Source organism: Notamacropus eugenii, chromosome 2 (genome assembly GCF_028372415.1).
Source record: "Notamacropus eugenii isolate mMacEug1 chromosome 2, mMacEug1.pri_v2, whole genome shotgun sequence".
Classification (NCBI taxonomy): domain Eukaryota; kingdom Metazoa; phylum Chordata; class Mammalia; order Diprotodontia; family Macropodidae; genus Notamacropus; species Notamacropus eugenii.
This window is the reverse complement of record NC_092873.1, coordinates 20349610-20358987: the sequence shown is the minus strand read 5'-3', so window position 1 is coordinate 20358987 and position 9378 is coordinate 20349610. Positions and strand designations below refer to the sequence as shown.

Genomic DNA, 9378 nt, shown 5'->3' with positions numbered 1-9378 from the left:
GGGAGATCATCTCATCTTGGGGTTCACAGAACTCCAAGGCATCCATAGTTAGATTTCAGGAGGTCCATGAACTTGAATGAGAGAAAAATGGCTGAATTTTCATTAACCTCCAACTGAAACTGAACATTTCCTTGAATGTAGGCAACAAATGTGCTTCTGAACAGGAGCCCACAGGCTTCACTGGACTTACAGAAGGTTAAGAACCCCTGGCCTAGGCCAACCTTCTAATTTTACAGATGGGGAAAATGAGGCCTATCAAGGTAGGAAGTGACTAGCTGGGCTTCCAAGCCAGATGCTCCAACTCCTAATGCAGTGGGGTTGATTATCCTCTCCCAGCGCTGCACCTCTGCACCTCCTTGGAGCTCAAGAATCTGCCTCCCTGCCATCTTCCCCATGAGCTAGGAGGGCCCCTGGTCTCCTTTTCTCTACTCCTCAGCTCCCTGGATCTTCACAACATTGTTACTGTGTCAGTCATCCTCCTGGTTCCACCCCCTTCCCTCTGCATCAGTTCATACAAACTTCCCAGGTTTCTCTGACACCATTCTCACTCATCGTTTCTTACAGCACAATAAATAGCATCCCCAGTTGGGCATCCTCTCAATTTCCGGTTCTCTGCCATTACAAATAAAGCTGCAAATGTAAACACAAAAAACCTATGGGTTCTTTTCTTCCTCCTTTGATCATTTTGGGTTTAGACCTACAAGTGCTACCACTGGGTCAGAGGGTATATATACACAGTTGAATAGCGCTTGGGGGAAAGCTCCATCACTCCAGAAAGAACCAAAGGGGCATTCCTAACTGACTTCTCTGTGATCCTCACTGTGTGTGTATGTGTGTGAGAGAGAGAGGGAGAGGGAGAGGGAGAGGGAGAGAGAGACAGAGAGAGACAGAGAGAGAAGAGACAGACAGACAGAGAGAGGGAGAGGGAAAGGGAGAGGGAGAGACAGAGAGAGAGAGAGAGGAAGAGAGACAGGAAGAGAGAGAGAAAGGGAGAGAGAGAGGGAGAGAGAAACAGAGAGAAAGAGAGAGAGACAGAGAGAGAGAGAGAGACTCAGAAAAGGGACGTGACTCTTAAGAAATGATGCAGCTCATTTTTAGGGGGCAATCCTGGCTCTCTTGATTGAAATTCAGAACTCTTTCACCAAGACCACATCCTCTTTCCTCCCTGCCCTGCTGCGTCCACATTGCCACTAGCCATCAACACAGATGGGATTTAGCTGGGTGTTAACTCAGAGCTGTCCTTGTTGCCCCCACCCCTCTAAGCTTCTGCAGAAGGCACAGTATGGCAGAGGGGGCCCTGAACTGGGAGGGAGGCGGCCTGGAGCCCAGCTCCGGCTCTACCACTCACTGTGGCACAGTGGGGATGGAACATGTACCATCTCTGAGGCTGCTGTAAAACTCAATAGAGATAATGGCTATCAAGGGTGCCCTATGCCTTGGAGTACTTTAGAAATGTGAGCGGTGATGGTAATGATGACTCCTGATTGTGACCCAAGGCATGAGGAAATTCGGGCTCTGGTTCTCCTCCAGGTAGCTCTCTGTGCATCCTCTGTCCAGTGTGGAGTCAGCGGCCCCTTCATTTGTGGCCTCCATGAACTTGTCCATGGGCAACTTGAGCAGGCGGGGGCCCCAGGTAATGATTGGCTGTGACCTTCCAGTTGAGTTTGGGGACAAAGAGAGTACATTTCACGAGTACAATGCACAGGATCAACCTTTACTCCTGGTCACTGTTGACCCAAGATTGCTTGCTGGGCCCCCTGTGGGGTCTGGTTACTAGACATGCCCTAATTTGGGTTCCCAGACTTGCCTCTAGGGCAAGGGGAACACGGGCAGTCCAGGGTGTTGCGAGGCTTTCTCCCTCTAGCTCAGCATCATCCTCCCTCCCCAAATCCAGCCCCTGTACAACTAAGTCCTGTTGTTTCCCTCCTCCTCTCCTCTGACCCGGCCACCACCTCAGGGCAATGCTCTCCCCATCTGCCTCTGGTTTCCCCTGAAGCTCCACCTTCCCCCAGGAAGCCTTTCTCAATCTACTTGGATCCCTGTTAACCACCTCCTGTTCAGCCTCGCTATGGCATAATTGTCTGCACGTTCTCCCTCATTGGACTGAGTTCCGTGAGAGTAGGGACTGATTTTTACCTCTTGGATCTAGTGACTGGTGCTTAGTAAGTGCTTAATAAAGAAGCATTTGTGGACATCTGATGGGTTTTCCCTTCAGGGTCTGGCTCACGTTCTCCACTCTTCCAGAACTTTCCTGGGCCCTCCCCTCGTCCCTCTCGCTGCCTCATACCCCTGTGCACACATCACATGCAGAATGGCAGAATTAGGAGGTGGCAGGATCTGAGCAGCCACTAGGATGCTAACTGGCATTTCTACAGCAGCAAAGCACTTTATGAATATAAATCTCATTTTATTCTCACAACCACCCTGGGAAGCAGGTACTGTTATTTTCACTTTACAGATGAGGAAGTCCAGGCCAAGAGGTCACAAAGCCAGTAAGCGTCTTGAGTCTTCCTGAGTCCAGGCCCAGAGCCCTATCATCTTTTAGGTCTCCTAGCTAGCTGCCAATCCAACCACACCAACAGAGAATTCATTCCCTATTGGAATACAGCCACAGTGGTCTGGCCTATGCGAACGACCTCCAAAGGTCTTCCAAAGGACCTCCACTCTGGGCAGCTCCAATGGGCAGGGAATTCTTCCTGACAGCCTAAAGCAGCCTGCTTGCACTTTCCCTTAATTCTACCATCTCCCCTTCGGATACCCAAGGAGGTCCCCCTGTCTTCTCCAGGCTCAACATTCTCCTTTCCCTGTTCATAAGAAGGATGAACTTGGGGCCTTTCCCATCCTCCATATCAGATTGTAGGCTTGGCAGGGGCAGGTGCTGAGCCGTTTAGGTCTCTGTTCTCAGGGTCCAGGACCACAGAGCAGATAATTAACACAGGTTTATGGATATGTTTTCCTTTCCCTACAGCCTGTGCAACTCCCTCCTTTCTCTACCTATTGACACATTAGCTGCCCTTCAAGGACTTGCAGACACTCCTCACTCCCTCACCCTCAGTGGCTCCCTTGGTCTTTCCTAAAAGATGCTTTTGCTTGGCACTTAGTCAGGGCTGCCTTACCTAGTGGGCGATCTTCCCTGGTTCTGACCTGAGCTGGACCTCACAGCCAGGAGGTTCTCATGATCAAGGGGCCACCTCATACCAACAGCTACTTCCCATCCCCCGGAGTGTGCCTGCTGTTTCTTCACTTGTAACCTGTCCCTCTGGCAGGAGTTTCTCAATCTTGCTCTTAAATTAGATTTCATGGTTGGGGGGGGGGGAAGGAGTTGGGGGACCCTCTCCTCTCCTACTAAAGCACAGAGCATTCAGAGCCAGGCCTTGAACCTGGACCTCGTGATTCTAAGACAGCCCTTGGCTGCCCCTCCTCTCACACCTGAAAGTGCCAGGTAAGGGTGGCCTTTAGGGAAGTTTGGCCCATCGCCTTTCCTGCTTCTCAAGCAGCAATGAGGAATGACCAGCCCTAGGAAAGGGGAAAGGGGACAGACAGGCGGAAGGGGTAGCCGCTGAAGACCTCTGGCCAGTCCAGGGCCAGCAACTATCCAGGATCCCCATAGTGGAGATGTGGGGCTCCTGCCAAGTGAGACGCTCAGCACAGGTTTGCAGGTTTTATTCTGGGGGCCCAGACAGAGGAGGGGGCAGCTGCCCTCGGCCAGGACTGGGTGAGAAGGGGGGGCTGGCAGCTCCGGCCTCACCGGTACAGGAAGTCGGCCTGGATGTTGGCAGCAATCTCGGCCTCCCACTTGTCCCCGTTATTCAGAAGTTTTTCCTTGTTGTAAAGCAGCTCCTCATGGGTCTCCGTGGAGAATTCAAAGTTGGGGCCCTAGGTAGGGGGATGGGGAGTTGTGAAGTCCTGGGGGTATCCCCTCCCCTCCATGCCCCGGGGTACTCCAGACCCCTCCTCCAACCCATGCAGCCCGCTGACCTCCACAATGGCGTCCACGGGGCAGGCTTCCTGGCAGAAGCCACAGTAGATACACTTGGTCATGTCGATGTCATAGCGGGTTGTCCTGCGGCTGCCGTCCGCCCTGGGCTCAGCCTCAATGGTGATGGCCTGTAGAAGGGTGGCATTAGCAGCAGGGCTCCCCTTCTCCCGCAATCTGGACAGCGCTTGCCCCACGCACCCAGGCAGCTCACCTGGGCTGGGCAGACAGCCTCACAGAGTTTGCAGGCGATACACCGCTCCTCCCCTGAAGGGTAGCGCCTCAAGGCATGCTCCCCTCGGAAACGTGGGCTCAGAGGGCCCTTCTCAAACGGATAGTTGATGGTGGCGGGCTCCCGGAACAGGTAACTCAGAGTCATCCCCAAGCCTACAACAAAGGGAGAGGGTACCCAGCTAGGCTGTCTCCTTCTCCCCCGGGAGGGCCTGCTCAGCTGCTCCCCAGTGCCCAGCACGCACCTCGGAAGAGCTCTGTCCACAGCAGTGTCTGGGCTGCACGGTCAGTCACAGACTTCATATCCATAGTGGGTTCCTTCATATTTACATACTCTGGAAAGAAGGTGTTTTGGTTTGTCAGGTAAAGGAGAGGAAGAATGGGTGGTGGAGAGAAGACTCAGACACAAAAATACCCCAAATGAGGTCCCTTGACCCTACTGTGAAGGACTGCAGCGTCCCTGGTCATCCACAAAAGCTGCTAGTGCAATCTACTCTACTTACTACGGCAGGAAAGTGAATGAAGACATTTTAGTAAGGTTTTTTTTTTTTTATCAAAACCTCACTTTGCTAGAAAAATAAATCAACTGAATGATCAGCAAACTGGGTTTCTGGATAAACTAGACTTATTGCCCCAAGACGCCTCAGCCTTGTCACAGTACCAACTGTCTAAAGATATATCGGACACACCTCAAAGAGGCTGGGATGGGGTCACCTGCTCAGCGAGGTGCTAGGAACGAGCCCTTAATAAATAACAGGATGGCACACTCTTTCTTTAGGCTAGAATGTTTTCTGCCCCACTCAGGGCAGGGGACCCAGGCCTGGTGGGGACAATGCCAGGAAAGCAGGCTGATCCATCTGGCATGTCTCAGTGAGTCCCAGAAATTAAGCACATACTCTCCAGAGTATAGGAATGCCTTCCCTCTCTGGGCTGACACCATCAGGTCTCCCTCATTCTCAGGAGCATTAGACACATGTGGGATCTCCCTCTGGTTTGTCTCCTTCAAGGCTGAGCCAGAAAAGCTAGGCACCCCATCTCTGCTCAGGTATATCCTCAATCCCAAATGCCAAGAACCTGGAGACATCTGATGGTTGCATGGGACAGGAAGAGGGAGGCACAGGACCTCACTCCCTAAGGTGCAGGGTTTCTGTTTGGGACCTGAGTCTGCTGGGACAACAAAGCAGCTGCTCGCTGAACTCTGACTGCAAGTGGGCCGAGGGCAGGGCCCTGTCCTTGTCCTGTGTGCAGTCATCAGGCCCCAATGGGCAAAGACACACATCCTGGACACCAGCCAGGTGAGTGCCATCGCTTTCCAGAAAACAAAACTCAAGGCTGGAAAAGGGACTTGGCCAAGGCCCCAGGGGGTCCACAGCAGTGCGGGATGCTAGCCAAGGTCCTTGGACGCCCACTGCCTGTTTTTTCCTGGTATACCCAACATTCTAAGGAGATACTAGTTTGCATCATATGACCCTGTGAGGGATGAGGACCAAGTCTAGAATCCAGTGTTATGTCTAGAGGTCTCTGGGGACTCATCGAGGGCACTGGCCTCCTTCCTCATCAACAGGAAAGCAAAGTGTAGGGACCTGCCAGGGGCTGGGTCCCCTTGTGCCTCAGTCCTGGATGGGAAGAGCGGGGCAGAGCCTAGGAGCCTCCCCCTTACCCCTGCCTGAGGAAGTGAGGAGTGGACCTAGGGGACCCAAGGGCCCTGGCAGCTCTCAGGACTCCTCTGGCACTTACAGGCTCCCATCTATCTGGCCCTGAGCAAGTCACCCCGAGTTGCTGAGCCCCTGCCTCCTTGTCTGCCCTCAAAAGAACTGAGAACATCTGCAACAGGTGCTGTCCACAAGAGGTTTGGAGGAAGCACCCTATGAATGCTCTAGAAATGGGACTGGTTCCCAGGACCCCTCTTTGCTTGGGTGCCAGGCACACATCAGAAGCGGCAGAGGCCATCCTGGACCTCTGCAGCAGCTTTGCCATCTGTTTTCTGAGTGGATGCAGAGAAACCCTGGACCGTTCTGGGTAGGCTGAGTCAGAGGGCAAAGGTGGCCCAGGCAGAGAGTAGGGAAAGGAGCACTGCTGTCTGAGGACCAAGCCTGGGATACTCACTGTAGGAAGAGGTGGAGGAGAGACTGCTGTGTAGACCTCTGGCCAGGCCTGGTCCTGGAAGAAGAGGCAGTGGTGTTACAAGGCCCAGGTGGGAAGAGCCTCCCATCCCTCTTCAGTCCCCCTCCCCTCCCCCTGTGCTGCTGCTGGGCTTGGCCTACCTGTGCCTGCCACCCGGGAAAGGACACGCAGCAAAGTCATGTTAGAGGTGCTCATCTGGTAAGAGAAGGGGGAGCTCTGGTCAGCAGAGGGTCCTGCCTCCCCTACCCCTGGAGACCAGAGCCCCAGCTTCCAGCACTCCCCGGCCCCCAGCCCTTTTTATCCACTTTGTCAACCCCACCCAAGCGGGCAGCAGCTGGCACGAATTCAGTCACTCACTTGTTCATTCATTCTTTCCCCCAATTATTCCACTTCTCCTCTCCCCCTCCCGCCTCTCCTCTCCCCCTCCCGCCTCTCCTCTCCCCCTCCCATCCCTCCCCTCCCCCTCCCACCCCGCCCCTCCCACCTCTCCCCTCCCCCATCCATCCCTCCTCTCCCCTCCCCCTCCCACCCCTCCTCTCCCCCTCCCACCTCTCCCCCTCCCCTCCCTCCTCTCCCCCTCCCACCTCTCCCCCTCCCATCCCTCCCCTCCCCCTCCCACCCCTCCCCTCCCCCTCCCACCTCTCCCCCTCCCACCCCTCCTCTCCCCCCCCATCCCTCCTCTCCCCCTCCCACCCCTCCTCTCCCCCTCCCACCTCTCCCCCTCCCATCCCTCCTCTCCCCCTCCCATCCCTCCTCTCCCCCCCATCCCTCCTCTCCCCCTCCCACCCCTCCTCTCCCCCTCCCACCTCTCCCCTCCCCCATCCATCCCTCCTCTCCCCTCCCACCCCTCCTCTCCCCCTCCCACCTCTCCCCTCCCCCTCCCATCCCTCCCCTCCCCCTCTCACCTCTCCCCTCCCCATCCACCCCTCCTCTCCCCCTCCCACCTCTCCCCTCCCCCTCCCATCCCTCCCCTCCCCCTCTCACCTCTCCCCTCCCCATCCACCCCTCCTCTCCCCCTCCCACCCCTCCTCTCCCCCTCCCACCCATCTCCCCCCTTCATTCCCGCACCCATTTCACTCGCCCGTCTCCTCACTCACTCCCTGTTCCCCCATCCGCTCCATCCGTCCCCCGCTCGAGGACGTCGGACCCTCCGGGAGGACCTCAGACCCCTGAAAGCCGCAGGGGGTGGGCAGTGCCTACCGTGTGCCCGGCAGGGCCGGGCGGGGAGGGGCCCCTTGGGGGCGGGGCCGGGGGGCGGCTCTGCTCCTGACCTTGGACGGGTCCCTTCCAGTCCCCTGGAACCTGGTTTGGTCTCCTGGGGTGAGGGGCAGGGAAGCCCCGGGTGAAGGGGCTGAGGAGCCACGTCGTGACCCACGACCCCTGACCCCTGACCGGCCTCCGCCCCCGGCATGGCGCATGCGCACGTTCAGGGTGACCCTCATGCTCTTATCCTGAAGGACGCCCGGAGCGGCCTCCTGCGTGACCCAGTCGGAGCAAGAACGCCCGGACCGGCCTGGCCTAACTCCGGTCTCGCTCCTCTCCCTCCCCTTTCCTCCCTGGCCCGATGAGCTGCCCACCCACCTGGAAGAAGGGTCGGCCACCCCAGCGGCTGAACCTCAGAGCCGGGTCACTCGGGGTGGGCGGGGCGGGAGCCTCTGTCATCGCCCAGCAACTCTCATTGGAGCGTTGACCTATCACTCAGGCGCTCAGGGCGGAAATAGGGAATCTTGATTGGTCCAGAGGCAAGAAACGGGCCTCAAGCTCGAATCCATGGATGATTGGCCGAATTCGTAGCCGCGCCGGAAGCCAAGCAGGGCGGCGCCATGTTTGCCTGGAGGAACCAATGAGCCAAGGCCCTCCCGTCACGTGAGGAGCGGCGACGTCAAGGGTCCGCGTTTAGCGCCTCGGGGGCGGGGCAAGAGTGTGCGTGCAACGGGCGTGATAGCGTTAAGGGGGCGGGGCTTCAGTTTTTTATTCCGTGAAGCGCGCACGTGGGGTCCCCTGCATGAGTGACATAGTGCAGGCATCCAGGCCGCTTCAGCCTCGACTTCCTCAATTGAAAATAAAGGGGGGGCGGGGTCTCTGTCGTGACCTCGTGGGGGGCGTGTCTGCGGCCACGTGGCCTCGCGCCCGAAGGTTCCAGGCCCCTCCCCTCCCCCTCCCTCCCTCTCCCTGAGACCCCGTTGGGGCTGTCTGGCCAGAGACCCGGGAGGGGGTGGCCATGTGCTCCTTCAGCTCATTTGGCAGACGGGGAAACTGAAGCCAATGGGGAGGTGACTTGTCCAGGGTCACTGGGCTAGGAAGTGTCAGAGGCTGGACTGGAACTCGGATCCGACTCCCGGCCAGCGCACTCGCCCAGGGCCCTAGGCCAGGCCAGGGTCCGAGGACAACGCAAAGAGCTCCCACCCTCGGGGAGCCTCAGTCCTGGGAGTCATTGATCCATGGGAGCAGAGCGCCCTGAGCCAAGCCTAGAGAAAGCTCGGCATTCCAGCGGGGCGCCTGCAAAGACTGGGAGGTGGGAGATGAGCTGATAATGCATGAGGAGCGACGGGGAATCAGCTGGGAAAGTGAGGGGGGAGCCCCCAGGTCTCTGCCTTCCATTTGATGGCTGGGCGGAGATGTCAGGGAGCAGGGAGGCTGTGGCAGGATCCCGGGCACGGGTTGGGGGGCTGCATCAGGGGTGGTGGTTGTGGGAAGGGAAGAGTCAGGAAGGACCGTGGAGCTGCCAAAGGGGCTTGGGCGGATGGCGGCCTTTGGAGTAGAGTGAAACCATCGGGTCTAAGCGGTCACCTGACCTCTGCTTAGAGGACCCCACCCCCACCCCACCCCGGCACTGAGCCTACCTCTGGCCCTGGGCAGAGGACGGAATTTAGTGCAGGAAGACATCTAGAGGTCCCCCAAAGCAGCCTCTTTGCATTACACGTGAAAAACTAAAGGGGAATCTCCCGCCCATGTGGGCTCTGCTCCAGGCTGGACATCCCCAGCTGGACATCCAGGCCTGGAGTGGCTTCATTTCTCATCCAGCATGTCCAGCGTCCTTCCAAAAA

At 57.2% G+C, this 9378-nt stretch overlaps 1 protein-coding gene across 4 annotated transcripts; it reads right to left on the bottom strand.

The window, feature by feature from the left end:
* Positions 1–3647: 3647 nt before the first annotated feature.
* NDUFS8 (NADH:ubiquinone oxidoreductase core subunit S8) lies at positions 3648–8219 on the bottom strand. 4 transcript variants are annotated; one of them, XM_072639360.1, is made up of 8 exons: positions 7913–7988; positions 7532–7646; positions 6472–6526; positions 6314–6367; positions 4453–4542; positions 4191–4363; positions 3979–4107; positions 3648–3876 (listed from the first exon to the last, which is right to left on the bottom strand). In XM_072639360.1, exons 3-8 carry the CDS (start codon positions 6524–6526, stop codon positions 3745–3747), a joined length of 633 nt encoding a protein of 210 aa, XP_072495461.1. In that variant the 5' UTR covers positions 7532–7646; positions 7913–7988; the 3' UTR covers positions 3648–3744. The 4 variants fall into 4 exon arrangements, with proteins under 4 accessions (XP_072495461.1, XP_072495458.1, XP_072495460.1 ...); XM_072639357.1 differs by lacking the exon at positions 7532–7646 and having other exon boundaries at positions 7913–8219; XM_072639359.1 differs by lacking the exon at positions 7913–7988 and having other exon boundaries at positions 7532–7731.
* Positions 8220–9378: the final 1159 nt, after the last annotated feature.

Excerpts from the sequence above, each read along its gene's own strand:
- NDUFS8 (XM_072639357.1), bottom strand. The coding sequence starts at position 7,993 with ATGACAGAGGCTCCCGCCCCGCCCACCCCGAGTGACCCGGCTCTGAGG. Across the intron at positions 6,527-7,912 it reads GTGGCCGACCCTTCTTCCAG|ATGAGCACCTCTAACATGAC; the intron begins GTGGGTGGGCAG and ends TTCTCTTACCAG. Across the intron at positions 4,364-4,452 it reads GTGGACAGAGCTCTTCCGAG|GCTTGGGGATGACTCTGAGT; the intron begins GTGCGTGCTGGG and ends CCTTTGTTGTAG.